At 38.6% G+C, this 17,203-nt stretch overlaps 1 protein-coding gene across 5 annotated transcripts in view; it reads left to right on the forward strand.

The window, feature by feature from the left end:
• The window catches only part of GRM5 (glutamate metabotropic receptor 5), a 485,303-nt gene that overhangs the window by 414,982 nt on the left and 53,118 nt on the right, over nucleotides 1–17,203 (forward strand). For all 5 annotated transcript variants that reach the window (XM_080640487.1, XM_080640490.1, XM_080640489.1 and 2 more), the window contains exon 8: nucleotides 15,728–16,667. In XM_080640487.1, the coding sequence (XP_080496613.1) occupies nucleotides 15,728–16,667 (940 nt within the window). The remainder of the gene's footprint in view (nucleotides 1–15,727; nucleotides 16,668–17,203) is intronic.

Below are 17,203 nucleotides of genomic sequence, written 5' to 3' on the forward strand. Positions count from 1 at the left end.
AAATTTAAAAATAAAGGCTAAATTGGGGATTTTATTTTCTTTGTTTTTAATATATTTTTATTGATTTCAGAGAGGAAGGAAGAGGAAGAGAGAGATACAAACATCAATGATGAGAATCATTGATCGGCTGCCTCCGGGGTTGCAACCAGGACATGTGCCCTGACCAGGAATCAAACTGTAACCTCCTGGTTCATAGGTAAAGATTTAACCATTGAGCCACTCTGGCCGGGCTAAATTGGGAATTTTAAAAGGAGGATAGCTTGGCTGGTTTTGCTCAGTGGATTGAGCATTGTCCCATACATCAAAAGGTCACCAGATCCCCAGTGAGGGGGAGTGCAAGAGGTGGCCTATCAATGTTCCTATCTCTCTCTTTCCCTTCCTCTCTCTCTAAAAATCAATAAAAACATATTTGTTTAAAGGAGGATAGTAGAAAACAACAGTAAAGAAATTTTGCAAATCACAATGTGAATCTCATTGTGGTTTGGAGTATGATGACGCAGTGGGAATAAAGAGAAATGAAAAGATCTTATCAGGAAATCAAATCAATAGGGGGGCATAATTGCTTCCCTGAGAGAAAAGGGAAGATAAAGTAGTGGATGGCAACAATTTAAGCTAGGCATTCAGAAATTCCCTAAAAGCTTTTGCCAAGGTAAGTTTTCCATTACACACCATTCATCACCAGATACTGGCAAAAGTTGTCTTAGAAAGAACCTTTCATTTTTTTTCTCTCAAAGAATTTAGGATAGGATATAAGTAGCAGATTTTTAGCTCCCTAGACCAAAGCCAAAGGCATGGAAACACTTCCAGGTGGGTTTGCCAACTCTGGCCACCTTCCAACAAACTCAAGCAAAAAGGAAAAAGCAAAAACAAGGTGGCTTTCAAATAATAACTTGATGGTGGAAAGCTTCTTGAAAGGAAGTTAGAATGATTTCTTGATTTTTCATTCATAAAGAAATGTATCTTAATTATTGTCTTTGCAAAGCTATAAAATGGAAGGGAGGCATTGCATATCAACATTTTAATGTCAATAGGAACATTCTCTAAGAAGTTCCTTTGGTTCCCTAAGTTACCCGATTGCTTTGGAGGTTGGAACCTTTGTATCTTCCCTTGGGGGGGGGGGGAACAGAGCCAAACTAAAGGGAGTTGGTGGGAACCTGGGAGGGAGTAGAAGATGAACTGCGGGGGGTTGGGGGGGGTGACACTAACCATTGACAGTTATTGCTCTAGCTTTTGCATTGCTCTCTTCTAAAAAATGTTTGCTTCATTTGTGATCCTCACAGTTGTCCCACTAATTTTGAAATTCTTTCTTTTTACCTTTTAACAAATAAGTACAGTAAATAAAAACATGGAAGGATTGCTTTTCATTACCAATAATTGTAACTATCTTAAGCATTATTCTTTTGAATCTTATGCAGTAAATATTACAATCTTATAGTTAAACTAAGACACATGAAGATTCTGTATGTTGCTCAAGATTATAAAACTAGTGGAAAATCAAGCCTGGGAGCTGTGATTTCACTATTTTATGCTTACCTGCCTATCTTCACAATAACATTTGGAAGCCCTGTAGTTTCAGGAAATTATAGGAAGAGAAAAAATTCAGCTTTCAAGTGGTCATATGTTACTTATCGCCAGGTTGCTGTGATATTTTTTATTTCAAATGTGCTTAAAATGAACTGCCTATTTGATTATTGTAATTCAATTTGAACAAGGAGAGGGGTTAAAAATATTCTTGCCATTTATTTAGTATTATGTATTTCTGATTCTTTAGGGGAGTTTGGATAAGAAATGTGTTTATTTCTATTAAAATAATTGTAATAAATAGTTCCTGTTAATATTAAAAATGGAACAGGCTTTCAGAATGTTGACATGTTATTTCTTGGCTTCTAGGTTAAGTAATAATCTGAACAGAAACATCCTACACAGTTGTTCATTCAGCAAATGTTGCTTTTATCAAGTCTCTTCACTGTTTTCAGCACTGTGCTAGTTTCTAGTGATAGAAATACAAAGGGAAGGTATATGACCTTCAATTTATATGGAATCAAATGTCCTTAGTGGAATAAGGTAGACTTAAATAAGTTAGTATAATGAATGAATAAAAGAGAGGGGGAGAAAGGGAAAGAATAAAGGAACAAACAGGAAGGAAGGAATGAGGAAGGAGAGAAAGTGTTAGGACAAGAATAAACATTGATCACTATGGGAACATCGAGGAGAGAATATTAACCTGGCCTTGAAAGTTTAGTGATGCCTTCTGGGAGGAAATGGAATCAATGCATGTGAAAATTAGTTAATCAGGTAAAAGGGAGAGAAATGTTCAAGCAGGAAGGGAAGACCCTGAAGACCCATGTCCCATTTAAGAAATGTGTATTTTTTTGCAATATCACAAAGCAAGTGAATCACTATTTCATCTTTATATCAAAGTCTATTCTATGGGAGCTACCCTTTTCTACAGAGCAAACATCATAATTATGACCAGTTGTAAAAAAATAAAAAGTGACCACTTTGTCTAACTATAAAATTCCCAGGTCCCTAAGTACTTCCTAGATTTTCCTTGTTAATTTTGCTACATAAACATTCAGTAATAGAATCTAAGGAGAAGGGATTTATGACAAATAAATTGTCTCCAATAGTACAGTGGTTTAAATCAAAAGGCTTTGGAGTCAGACATATCCATGTTGAAGTCCACATTCTATCACTGACTCATTGTTATGAGTTTAAGCAAATAAATTTCCTTCTCTGAGCTTCAAGTTCTTCTTCCATAAAATGGAGTTAATAGTAGTAATGAATTCATAGATTTATTGGGTAGATAAAATAGCATACACAAGTTTAGTATCTTTCAACAGTTCAATTATATTAACTGTGATCTCTCCAGTGTTAAAAATGTTTTCAAAACTATAAAGAAATGAACATAGAGATAGATGGATTAATTTAAGAATAAATGAATGAGAGGTAAATGCAGTACTTGCATTCTCCCACAATCACATAAAAAATACAGCTAATCTACAGATCAACCACCTGGAATCTAGCTGAATGAAAGTCCTACAACTAAGGATAAAAAGAAGAAGCCACATCAAGACTGATAGGAATAGCAAAATTGGGAACAGGCTAATCCCACATGGTAGATAAAAATCAGGAAGGATATCTTGGCTGCGGAGGTCTCCCCTGAGGAGTGAGGGTCCAAGACCCACACCAGTCCCCCAAGTTGGGAAGAGAAGTCCCTATAACTTCTGGCTATAAAAACCAGTAGGGATTGTGGCTGAGTAAAATGGAGGGCTGCTGGAGTCTCAGGCAGTTCCTCATAAAGGGCCCAAACACAGACGTACTTAGACTCACTTCCTCTGGACTCCAGCAATGGGGCAGCAGCTCAAAAGCCACCAGGGATATATGGGGAGGAACTGAAGTGGCTGGCATCAGGGACAGAGCTGGAGAGGCAGCTTTCTCCTAGACAAGTGCTGGCAGAAGGCCATATCTGCGTCTCCATCAACCTGATAACACTGTTAGCATGGTCCTGGTGATTCCCTGAGAGACCACACCACCAACTTGTGGGCCCATACAAGCTGTGTCCAGTGGCTTTTCCATACAAATTGTCTGTCTTGGCTCATGCTTCAGACTTACCTAAAACCTCTCAATAAGCAGCATCTGGCCTTGATGTGCCCCATACCTCTTGCTAAGTGGCCCCAGTCCCAGCACTAGTGTCAGCCAGTCTTGGTTTACAGTGTGGCCTCTCCAGATACCTCCAAACTCAGTACAGGAATCAGCCCTCTGCAGATTGCTTTGTAGCTCATGTCAGGTGGTGCCAGACAGAACACAGGTATTGACTGATCCTGACCTGCACCTCCTGGAAGGCCCCAGAGCCAGTGCACACAATGGATAGCTTCAGACCACATCAAAGCACCACCACCCAAACACATCCACAGGTGACACACTCAAGGGGTGGATTCACAGGCACCAGAGCCCCACTGAAATACCTTCTGGTCTGTGGGGTGGGCCCCTGTACAACTGATCCTCCACGGTGGTTGCAATCAGTCCTTGCAGCCAATGGGCCTTGTGGTAAATCCCTCCCATTGATGTGCCAACAGCAATGAATGCTCCGCTACAACAGGAGACTACATACAGCCCACACAGGGCAGGGGACACACCTGGAGTGCCTAGCTTGGGTGAACATGGAAGCTGTGCCACTGGACCCTACAGGACATCTACTGCATTGAGCCACTCTACCAAGTCCGAGGACATAGTAGCTCTCGCTAATATCTGAAAACAAACACAGGGAGACTGCAAAAATGAGGAGACAAACATTTTCCAGTCTCATATTATTAAATATTATCCATACACTTAAAATTTCTGAGTTTAAACATACAGCCTAGACTCCTCATTTAATCTCCAGACTTGAATATTCAACTGCCTACTTGACATATTTATTAAAATGTTTAATAGATATTGCAAATCATACATTTCCAAAGCGGAAACCTGGTCTTTACCCTCCTGATTCCCAAGGCTGCTTGCTCCATCCTTAACATTCTATATTTCTCCTGATGGCAAATCCATTCTTTCATTAGCTCAGACCAATACCTTTGGAATCATATTTTAACCTCTCTCATATCCTTTAGTCAATTCATAAAAATATATATATATATATATCCATTGACTCTCCTTCAAATATAGAATTTTACCATTACCTCCACTGTAAAAGCCCTGGTCTTAGTCAGCAATCGACATTAACCACCTTTACTGTTGAGATAACCTTCTAACTAGTCTTCTTGATTCTTTCCTTGTCCCCACCTAGAGCTACTTCACAGGACCCCAGGCAGAGATATCTTTTTTAAAAAGCAAGCCAGACCATGTTACTCCATTGCCTAAGAACCTACAATGATTTCCTATTTTATTCAAAGTCAAAGTCCTAACAAATGATTATCTGGCCCCTTGTTATAGCTCCGGGCTACTTTCCCTTTCACTTCATCTCCCTCTTACCCCAACGCATAGGTCCTTTTGTTCTTCTTTAAAATATCTGCAAGTTTCCTATCCTGGGATCATTGCCCCAGCTGTTCTCTGCCTGGAATGCTCTACCCCAGATCCCATAGAGCTCCTATCCTTCCCTCCTGCAAGTCCCAGCTGAAATGTCTACCCTGACCAACATGTTTCATATTACAAATTGCCCCCCTTGCCCTCTTCTCTCTCTCATTTTCTCCATTTAATATATACACTTTTATTCTATTATATTGCTTACGTATTAATTTATTTTTTTGATCATATATTGTCAGTCTTCCCAGTGGGAATATAAGCTAAAGAGGAGGGGTTTTTTTATTGTTTTGGTTTTTTTTTGTGTGGTGTTTTGTTTTTTTTTTTGGCATGTTTATTCACTTGGGAATATTAAGGTCCTCAAATACAGTAGACACTTAATAAATATTTGCTGAAGCAATAAATTACAGAATGGAAGAAAGGAAACAAAGTGAGTGTCTATCATTCATTACATTAGAAACTTTGTCTTCTGCCAGCTAATCCTTATCTGAATTATCTGCATTTTACAAAAAACTAAGGTTGAAAATGTAAAATGTCTGTGCTGTGTTTACACAGTAAGTAACAAAAGTAAGGCTCAAGCCTCACTGTAAAAGTAAATGGAAAGACTGTGAGTCACTGAATTCTTTCTGAACAGACCTCTAAAGTCCTATGAAAAATTTTGTGCAGCGATCCGTTAAAACAATGAGCCTGAGAAAGTTGTTTCAGTTAATCTGAAAACACAATGATTTTTTTAAAGGAAATGCCAGGGCTCATATATTATTGGAAATTTGTAAAATGCCTTCTTACTCTTCCAATTTCTCAGTTCTCATTAACTTATACATTTGTTGATTGCACCAAATGAGCCCAAAGGTGGCATATTAATAAATGTAACACCATCTGCTCCAGGAAAAAAAATTGCTAAAAGGCCCTCTCTCAATGGAATTTTTCAAAATAGGTCCTCAAAGAGAACATAAACCAGTTTTCCTCTTGCCAGAAACTAAGCAATGAAAAACATACCCTGTGCTCTTCTTCACAATGATAAATTTGCGGAAATGCTAAAAACAATGTCATAGTGGTCAGAAACCATTCTGATAGAGAAAACAATGTGGTTCCATTGATTTCAGTTTTTGATAAATATAGCTTACCCAAAATAAATGATCACATTCTCCCCCAAGAACATAAAACATTATAGCACAGTGCTTACCACTGGTCTCTAACCTGCTTGGAAAGTGCTTTCATAAAGTGCTGGTATATTATATGAGTAATATGAAACAGATAAATGTCTCCTATTTCACCACCTCTTAAAAGTCACATTAAGTTGAGTGAAAATTCAGAGACCATATGTGCTGCCTTGTACTTACAAACAATTTAAGATAATATAATACCATTTACTTGGGGCTGTGTATATATAAACAGGCTAGAAAGATAAAATAGGCCTGGCTTTTTCCCAGAAGAACATAGGACAATCTAATAAAACACTTTAGCAGATGTTGAGTCACTACTGTTTTATGTGTATACTTCTCTTTTTCCTTTTTATCACTTCATAATTTTTAAGCCCCTGTTCCAGTCACATGTTATTTTATGTGGCCCTCACACTAATCCATGAGATGTAGGCTGGGAGGTATTATTATCTTCCCTCCTACAGCTTTAACTGATTTTGCATCTGAACTCTCAGCATTACTTCTCGGAGATGTTACAATTCTCTGATGACACTATATTACTATGCTGTAGAGGTATTATTCCTCCACGCCTCTGATTCTTGCATTCTGGCTATTTCCTTTACATTTCTTCTCCCCTCGTCCATACCTGTACTTCTCATATGGTTCCTTTCACTTGAAATGTTCTTCAGCCCCAACCCTATCTCAGTTCCCTTAACTAAAAAGGAGTGAGTCTGGCCAGTGTGGTTCAGTGGTGAGCATCAACCAAGAAACCTATCAGGACACATGCCTGGGTAGCTGGCTCAATCCCCAGAAACAATTTAAGAGTCTGACTAAACCAGAGAAAAGGGACTCTGAAAAGAGCCTGGCAAGCCAGTTAATTAATAGAAATAAATAGAAATTAAATGTAAAACACTCAATATAGCTCATAGCATATATGTAAAATTCATTGATAGTCTATTGGTTTTAAAGTGATGTCTTTAATGTTTTATTCTAATGAAATACAAAAATAGTTTTAAGCATTTTATAGACTCGGTCCTGAAAAATTGCTTCACTGTCAGCATGTGCATTTTTCTACAAGGATTTCTTCAGATTAAAGGCCTCATTATAGGGATGGAATTCTGCATTAATTCCATTTTACACATAGAAAAATCGAGATGCAAATAAATAAAGCAAAAGTCTCATACCTGTGGGAAATACTGTGTGCAAGCTGAAAATGAAGCACATGTACCCTTACTCTATTATCCTCTTCATTAATGAAATCAATCATTCATTCAACCCGTTTAACAGCCTGTGTGCGGGGTTCTGTGCTTGGGACAGAAAACAGCAAAAGCAAAGAAACAGTCTCCTGCTCTCAGATTGTTCACAGTCCACCACATGAACCAGACAAGCAAACTCACTGTGAGCAGAACAGTTGTGCTATTATGCACAACAACAACAAAACAATGGTGTGCAAGACTGTGATAGGCACATGCCCAGGGCCCTGTGTGGCCACAGGGGAGGAACATGTCATTCAGCCGCAGGGAATCAGGAAAGCCATTCTGGAAGAGAATCTGGAAGATGAAAAGCAAAAGAGGAGTTAGCTAGTGTACAGGATAGGGGCAAGGTGAAATTGGAGCACATTGTATTATTTAGATTCATATGCTGTGTTTTTCCTCTTCTGCAGTTTGACGGGAAGTCATATTTTTCAAAGTTGTTCCCTACAAATGTGCATCTGTGATAATCCTTCCCCCTGGCACTCTGCAGTACTAGTAAATCATTCTTTATGCCTTAATTATTAAATGAATCTTTGAATACAGTTTCAAACTCCTCTATAAAATGTAACCAATAACAAAGAACAAAAATAAAAACTAAATTAAAAATACCGCTCTGAGTTGGCTTAACTCTCTGAGGGAATTTTATTTAGGGAATCTAAGCCAACAATCTATAATAATAAAAATATAATATGCTAATTAGACTGGACATCCTTGTTCTCTTCTGGAGTGGGTATTTGCCCATTTTAAAAAAAAATCGACACTGGAAAATTTCAGGGGCACAAACCCAACACTTGACCAATCAGTCTCTGACCAGAAACCCTCAGGACATATAGCTTGCTGAAGAGTTTGAACCAATGTGATTTTTCAGAAGGGAGCATGAATTTAGGTCAGGATAACAAATAGCAAATACTTATACTACCATTAACCCTGTCTTGCCCCTGGCAGGCACTGGTAATTACTTATGATTCTCTTTCCTAAGTAGCCTCAGGACCCCTGTCAGAGGGACACTAGATCAGTTGGCCTCCCTGATAGTAGCATCAAGCAAGCAAGCAAAAATCCCACAGGATTTTAATTTCAGCCACAACATGTTAGCTTATATTGCCCCTCTGTAAAATAGAGTTGATGATTCCTACTTCACTTATTTATTATAAAGATTACCTAAAATATCTAGGAGATTATCTGACACTTATGCTCCTTTTCTAAAATGCTGGCATAAGTGCTCATCAGCAGATGAATGGATTAAAAAACTGTGGGTCCTAACGGGTTTGGCTCAGTGAATAGAGCCTCGCCTGCGGACTGAAAGGTCCCAGGTTCGATTCCGGTCAAGGGCATGTACCTTGGTTGCGGGCACATCCCCAGTAGGAGGTGTGCAGGAGGCAGCTGATCAATGTTTCTCTTTTATCGATGTTTCTAACTCTCTATCCCTCTCCCTTCTTCTCTGTAAAAAATCAATAAAATATATATTTAAAAAAATAAATAAATAACTGTGGTACATCTATACAATGGAATACTATACTGCTATAAAAAAGAAAGACCTCTTACCATTCGCAACAGCATGGATGGACAGGGAGAGCATTATGCTAAGCTAAATAAGCCAGTCAGAGAAATAAATATCATATGATCTCACTCATTTGTGGAATATAATGAACAACATAAACAAAGGAACAAAAATAGATCCAGAGACAGAGAAGCATCGAATAGACCGTCAAACTTCAGAGGGAAGGCAGGGGAGGGGGGATAAGAGATCAACCAAAGGACTTGTATGCATGCATGTAACCAAAACCAATGGACACAGACACTAGGGGACTGAGGACATGTGCTGGGGGATGGGGGTGGCCAGGAAGAGCTCAATGGGGGAAAAAGGAGACAAATGTAATACTATATGTAATACTTTAACAATAAAAAATTTAAAATTAAAAAAAAGTAAAGTAAAACGCTGACATCAACAGGAATAAGGCAGCTTCTAGTTGAAGCAATTTCCAATATAACTTAACTAACATTTGGATAGAAACTAAAATTTTTATTTGAGGCAGTGATCAAGGTATGTTTTCACACTAAGTTAATGGTAAAAATCAATCAACTGTACCATATGCCTTCTCTGCAGAGGACTTGGGGTGCTTTTTCTTTCTGGCCTAAACTAAAAAATGTTGCAATTAACAGCTTTCCTGGGAACAGTGAATCTGAACTTTATAGTTAGATGGCACTTGTTTAAAAATGACTTCTGTTTACTGCCTTCCTCATTCCTTTCCTCTACCTACACATCCCAAAGTCAAGAATTATTCAGAATTAGATTAATCAGTCAATCATAAAATACTTGTCCATTCATAATCAATAGCAGGAATATTTCCAATGTGAAACATGTCAAACTGCTAGGTAGTAAGTGTTTAAAATGCTTACTTAATTTTGTTCTTTCTTGGTTACTAGAATTTGACTAAAATTTAGATGTAATGCACTGAATTTAGCCTTCTGTCTAAAACAGTACATAACAGTTCTGTAATTTGGAACTTCTTATAAGAAACAAAACATTTTGTTGAAAATGATTTGATCCATTTGCCCAATGATAATTATACACTTTGGTTATATAGTAAATACATTAATTTGTAAATTGCTATGTTAACCGTATAAGTGAGACACTATGACCAGTACTGGGGATCCATTTGTGAGCAAAAGAGACTAAGTCCTTTACATTAGGGTGCTTATAGTCAAGCAGGGAGGACAGACAACAGACCTTAACAATATTCTCTCTCTCTCTCTCTCTCTCTCTCTCTCTCTCTCTCTCTCTCTCTCATCACTCAGACATAATTCCAATTCTTCTGAACTATGGATGTTATGAAAACCTTTAGCTTAGCCTGAGTGAACAGATAGTATTACAAGATCAGGGATATGGACAATGCAGAAAAAAATTTGAGCCTGCGTTCCTTTGCTATCTCAGACCAACACCTTAGAGATCCAAAGCCAGAGTGGTCAAGAGAGGAGAAAAGGCATTTAGGTGGTCTATCGATAGAACACATTTGATGCTATTAGTCACCAGTACTCCTTGTACTCTGGGCAGAACTATTGTTCATGTACCAATGTAGTACACCTGAAGTGGCCTTACTAGTAGCTAAGGACACGTACATCTGATTCTCAGAGATTTTCAACAGCAACCTCCTTTCCTCAAAAATATACCAGGAATAATAAAGCTTATTAGGGAGTTCCTGCCTAGCTTACTTGCAGAAAATCAGGCAGCTGTCCCAGGATCTTTGACACATTGGCGGAATCACAAGATGAGTGTAGATAATACCATTTTGGCAGTTCACTTTCCCTTTAAAAAAAAACAAAAAACAACAGTTGCATTTTCAATATATTTTTCACTTCAAGCTATGAAAGGATGGATTATAGTAGAGAACCATAGAATATGGATCAAGCATGAAAGGGGATGGAAGTGAGAAGTGGATAGCTACTTAAATAGATGTGATCAGAAAATAGGCCATGGTTTTCTAACCTATGGCTTTTTGGCAGTTCTAGAAACCAATGTGATGTGCGTCTTCTGAGAAACTCTAACATATTTGCTAGGAGGGAACTTCTCTGACATGATCTAAGATTCTTTAATTTAAAATATGATGGAATATGCTAACTTGATTAAATTTATAATAAAACTATAAAATATATACACTATAGATTCTTTGTAAAACTCTACATGCCCTTCCGGTATGTATAACTTACCAGCATACTAAGAGTACTTCCAGTAACTTACTATTGCACCAAGAATGAAACAGGGATAAAACAGAAAACTATTAAATGAAGAAAATGTCCAGAAAACGATTAAATGGAAGAAAATAAAGAAGATAATTAGGTAGAATACCAGGGCATTCAGGTGTTTGTAGACCAATGCATATAGTAAGAGTAGTAATCAAAATTTAAATGTACATTATACTAGGGTTAGCATTACCTCAATATTCTGAGATTTGGTAGAACATGTTCCATGATAGGACTACAGCAATGGAAGGCTATTACTCCTTGTACAAAATACGTCTAATAGGAGTGTGTGGGCAGGGTGGGTGGGGAGAGCATGGAGGGAATATAAGAGAATGATATACCACCAGGATAGATATCTGTAAACCTGAAGCTCAAAGCTCTTTAGGGAAGGATTTAAGAAAAACAAAAACTGAAGTGTTGTTTTTAGAGGAAGGTATGCTGGGCCATCCAATTAACCACTTTGCTTTGGCTTCTGACACACTTCCTTCCTTCTAGCTGATCTATCTTATGACTTCCCTCACATATCCTCTTCTCTGCCATTCCCTAAGGCTGGTATCACATAAGACCTCGAGGCTCTGCTCTCATCTACATCTATGAATTTCCTCATTGATTGCTTTCATTTTCATGTCTCTTACTTCCTCCTGTAAACAGGTGATTCTTAAAGCTATAACTTCCACCCTGATATCTCTTCTAAGCCTCTATTTCCATCTTCTCAGTAGTTCATAGATACTTCAAACACATTTCCAACCTGGAACTAGACACCATTCCCATAACATGTGACCCTTTACTTCCTACAGTCTTTATTTTCATTAATAGCATTGCAACCAACTTGGTTAGAAACCTCTCTCCTGATTCTGTCTGCCTTATCATTTCTTTCAAGCCTAGTCTAAATTGTCTTTATTAGCTAAATGTTTTCTTTAGTACAGTGACTTTTTGTTTTTTCCCTATCATCTCTTGACTTTCATCTTGTGATAGCCTTTCTGACCAGTTTATTTGCCTCTAGTCTCCACCTGCCCTCCTGACCTGCCTTTCTAATCCATCTTCCCCCACCACTAGTCCTGGACATGAGATAATGGAAAGCCTTAGGCAGGGTTAGGGTGATCACATCCTGGAATTATTATATAAGACATTTGCACACTGGATGAGAAGTCAACCTCATAATCTCTAAGGCTGGGTTGCCAACCAAGGACCAATTATGTAGTCATTGAGCTTGCTTATTCAAACTGAGATTTCTTTATCTCATCCCAAAAGTATTGATACAAAATCTCCTAAGTTTAGACCCTCGAATTGTACTTCTATAGGCTCTAAAGTAAGTGTGATGAACACCCATTTTTGGAAACTCTAAGATCTTATCCAATTATAAGATTTAGTGATTATAACACTCTAATCAGAATCCAATTTGCTATTCCAAGAAAATAGTTACCGAAGTCTTTTGTGCAATGGCAGCATCATTAAACAAAACATAAAGCCTTCTGAGTGCACATTTAATGGGGGAAAAAAACACATTCATTTGAATGTATACATTCTGGTACATTTGTGAAAATTATATCACATGAGAAGCATGCTTTATGCACATTTCTTCCTACACATATATCTAATGGTTTTTTTCTTTAGTTTCACAAATAATGTTAATTAGTTGCACATGAAGACTTAAAGTAAAAATAGTGGTGAATGTTATCATATGCAAAACATTTAGTAATTAGGGTGTTAATTACATTTATATAAAAACAATTAAAATTTAACAAAACATCAGGAAAAAAGAAGAGAGTAAAATGAAAGCCCTTAAAGTAAATATTTAGATTTTTTTCAATTGATTCTCTCTAGCTAATAAAAGGAATTCTACTTCAGGTATCATATAACGTTCCTTATATCAGTAAATTACTGGGACATTAGTAGCTCATGACCAACAAGGGAAACTGGTCCCTATAGAATTAACTACAGTAGATAGTAAATTTCATTTTCATATTGGTGTTATAAATAAATTATTAGGAAAGAATAAAAAAGAGAATGACTAATTCCTATTTTATTGTTGCAATTAGTTCTTACAATTAACAAATTTATAAATATGAAGCATAACCCTGTATTATATTAAGATCTCAGAGGTTGAATTCCTACATATAAGCACATATGTGAACACAGGTGCCTAAAAATATGGATACAGGTATATTCATTAGCAACTATGTATACATTTATTTATAATTAACAACATTATGTAAAATAACTCTCTTATATTAATTTGGGCTATCCACAGACTTTTTTTAGGTTAAAAGCACTTTGTTTCAATATTAAATGTACACTTTTAAAAATAAAGATACATTTTCCTATGGAAATTATCTTGTAAAGTGATCTGAGGATCCTCAGCTAACTCACAAATCCTATTAAATCCATAGTGATGGGGGGAGGGGTTGATTGGGCGAAAAGAAGACTTATGTAAAACTTTAGACAATAAAAAAAAAACAAAGTGAATTTAACTATAACACTAATGGGACTCTGAAACCTGAGATCTTGAAGAAAGAGACTGGCAAGGCAAAAATAATGAAAAGAAGAATGTTCCCTTTCCTTTTTACAACAGAGCTGCCTTAAAAATATTTTGAAAAACCCATTGCTTCTTTGCTACCATTACTTATTGCTACCTCCCTTAACTCCCAGTAACAGTTGGTTTTTGTAGCCACTTACTACAACACCCTTGATCATGAAATATGGGTAGTTAATAGGAAAAACACACAGTAGTTTAAGCAAGGCAAATGTAATGTATATAGTCCAGAGTTCTTCAGTGGTTCTGTGGTTAATAGGGACTCAGGCATTCTCTCTCTGTTTTCTTTTCCACGATCCAGAACATGTTTGCTGTCCTTAAAGTTACCTTACATTCCAAGATAACTGCTGGAGCTCTAGCCAACAAGTTTGTAGTCCAGGCAGCAAAAGGAAAAAGCAGGGAAGGACAAAAAGGGTCTCACCAAGATGAGTCATTTCCTTTAAAAGAGTTCTCTGCCTTACATCTTATTGGCTAAACCCTAGTCACATGGAAAACTTGACTGCAAAGGCTGTTGGAAAATATAGCTTTAGCTGCATCTTTTATCACACCCAATGAAAATGGTCTGCTGCTGAGGATAAAGGGGAGAAAATATATTGGCAAGCAATTAGTAATCTCTGCCACATTCCTCAAATATCCAATGCTCCAGAGTACTTAACTCCTTTCCTACTCACAATAAAGCTATCTCAATTTTATTTTTAAAATCTAATTCACAGGAATGATCTTTCTAGATCACTGGTTCTCAACTTCAGCTGCAAATTTAGAAGCACTTAAAGTGCCTTTAAAAAATTCTGATGCCCAGACCAACTAAATCAGAAACAATGTCAGTGAGACTCAGGCCACAGTGTTTCAAAACAGTATCTCCTGGTGATCCTATTGTGCAGCCAAGTTCAAGAGCTACTGTCCCAAAGAAATTTTAAAAGAAGGCATGTAACCCAAATGATACCAAATTTTGTCACTTTTTCTGTTGTGTAAAAAAGTGACATTAACAACAAACAAACAAGCAAACCCTGCAAGCCAGGAGTGGAGAATAATTTGGGGAGTGTTGGCACGTGCCATAGAGACCAACTGTTTGCCTTGGAATCAGTTTTCCTCTACTACATGCTCCTTTTTTTAAACACTGTCTTCTCTTCTATAACATTGGAATCATATGATTCTCTGAAAATCCTGATTGTTCTATACAGTAGATTCAAGGACAACATAGATTGATCCAATGTTGGTCATTCTTGATGACTTTTCTCTCATATCCCCACATCAATTTAAATACTCTGTATTGCTTCAAATAACTCTCAAATCTGCCCACACCTTTATCTTATCCAAAATCCACACAGCAACCAAAGGGATGTTTAAAACATACACAAATCTGACTGTGTCATTTCCTCTACTCTACATAGATCCCTCCAATGGCTTCCCATTGACAGTGGTCAGCAAACTCATTAGTCAACAGATGGGCAAACTGCGGCTCGCGAGCTGCAGTTTGCCGACCACTAATCTAGGACTCTGCCTGGCAAGATTCCTTCCCACCCACCTCCCAGCCTTATCTTAGGCCACTCATCACACTCTTGCTTCCAATGCCTCCTGGCTCTTTCTTTACAATCAATCTGTTTGCCAAACCTACAGAATTCCCAAAGTCAGCCAAACCGATACTTTCATTTGCTAATTCCTGCTTGAGGGAAGACATCATTGCTCCCACAGACTGGGTCAAGATTCATACTATACTTCATCATGGCCCTTATTACAGTTGTAATTCTTTGGAAGCACCCACCCACCTCCTGATTATATTTTATGAAGGCAGGAAACATGTTCATGTTCTTCATCATTTTGTTTTCAGATCCTAGAACAGCCCCTAGCACAGAATATGTATTAATAATATGAAGATAAATATTTTAGAAGTGAATATATGAAGAAATGAGTAGCATGGGATTCTGAGATTGGAATGGTAGATTAGAGACAAAGTGAAAGGTTCATAAGCAGCGGCTTGTCACTTAGTCACAACTGGCCCAAGAAAACGTTTCTTCCTTCTGTTTCAATATGTGTCTGTGTCTCTGCAGGTTGTGAGTTGATCCCAGTACAGTATCTTCGCTGGGGTGACCCTGAGCCCATTGCAGCTGTGGTGTTTGCCTGCCTCGGCCTGCTGGCCACCCTGTTTGTCACCGCAGTCTTCATCATTTACCGCGACACCCCAGTAGTCAAGTCCTCCAGCAGGGAACTCTGCTACATTATCCTTGCTGGCATCTGCCTGGGCTACTTATGTACCTTCTGCCTCATTGCAAAGCCCAAACAAATTTACTGCTACCTTCAGAGAATCGGCATTGGTCTCTCCCCAGCCATGAGCTACTCAGCCCTGGTAACCAAGACCAACCGTATTGCGAGGATCCTGGCTGGCAGCAAGAAGAAGATCTGTACCAAAAAGCCCCGATTCATGAGTGCCTGTGCCCAGCTGGTGATTGCTTTCATTCTCATATGCATCCAGCTGGGCATCATCGTTGCCCTCTTCATAATGGAGCCTCCTGATATAATGCACGACTACCCAAGCATTCGGGAGGTCTACCTGATTTGTAATACCACCAACCTAGGAGTCGTCACTCCTCTCGGATACAATGGGTTGCTGATTTTGAGCTGCACCTTCTATGCTTTCAAGACCAGAAATGTCCCGGCTAACTTCAACGAGGCCAAGTATATCGCCTTCACCATGTACACCACCTGCATCATATGGCTGGCCTTCGTGCCAATCTACTTTGGCAGCAACTACAAAATCATCACCATGTGCTTCTCCGTCAGCCTCAGTGCCACCGTGGCGCTAGGCTGCATGTTTGTACCGAAGGTGTACATCATCCTGGCCAAACCCGAGAGAAACGTGCGCAGCGCCTTCACCACGTCCACTGTGGTGCGCATGCACGTGGGGGATGGCAAGTCATCCTCCGCCGCCAGTAGGTCCAGCAGCCTCGTGAACCTGTGGAAGAGGAGAGGCTCCTCGGGGGAAACACTAAGGTAAAAGCTGTGGGGACCTTGTGGGCACGGGCTGCTATTGCTGAAGCAGTAGCATTTGCTTCCTGGGTCTTTTAAATGGAAAACACTTGAGTGAATGAAGGTATAGGGAGCAGGGTGTTGGGAAAGGGGCTGTGGATATGTTCGCTGAGTAGTTTTTGTGGGGTTAATTGGATGTGGACCCAGTGACTCAGGCCAAGGCAGAAACATAGAAGTTGAGGCCCCTGATAAAGCAAAGAGTTACCGCAAAGGGGGTGAGGTCAAGAGGGCGGAGAGAGCACAGTTAAGTCATTGAGCCACGGCAAGGTCCTCCAGGCCCTGAGGGGACAGAGATACATGGTGCCCTAAATTCTAGTTCACCAGAAAAGATTACAGAAAATTATTAACAAAGAAGATGATGCTGAGAACAGAATACCAAGAGCATCACACATCCGACTGCACTTGCACATGCCCAGCGCATAGCGGCATGAGAATATAAGAATTTATATTCTAGTTCTTAATGGGAAACTTGAACTCTTTGAGAAATGTCTAAGTAAATG

This window comes from Plecotus auritus (genome assembly GCF_963455305.1).
Source record: "Plecotus auritus genome assembly, chromosome: 9".
Classification (NCBI taxonomy): Eukaryota; Metazoa; Chordata; class Mammalia; order Chiroptera; family Vespertilionidae; genus Plecotus; species Plecotus auritus.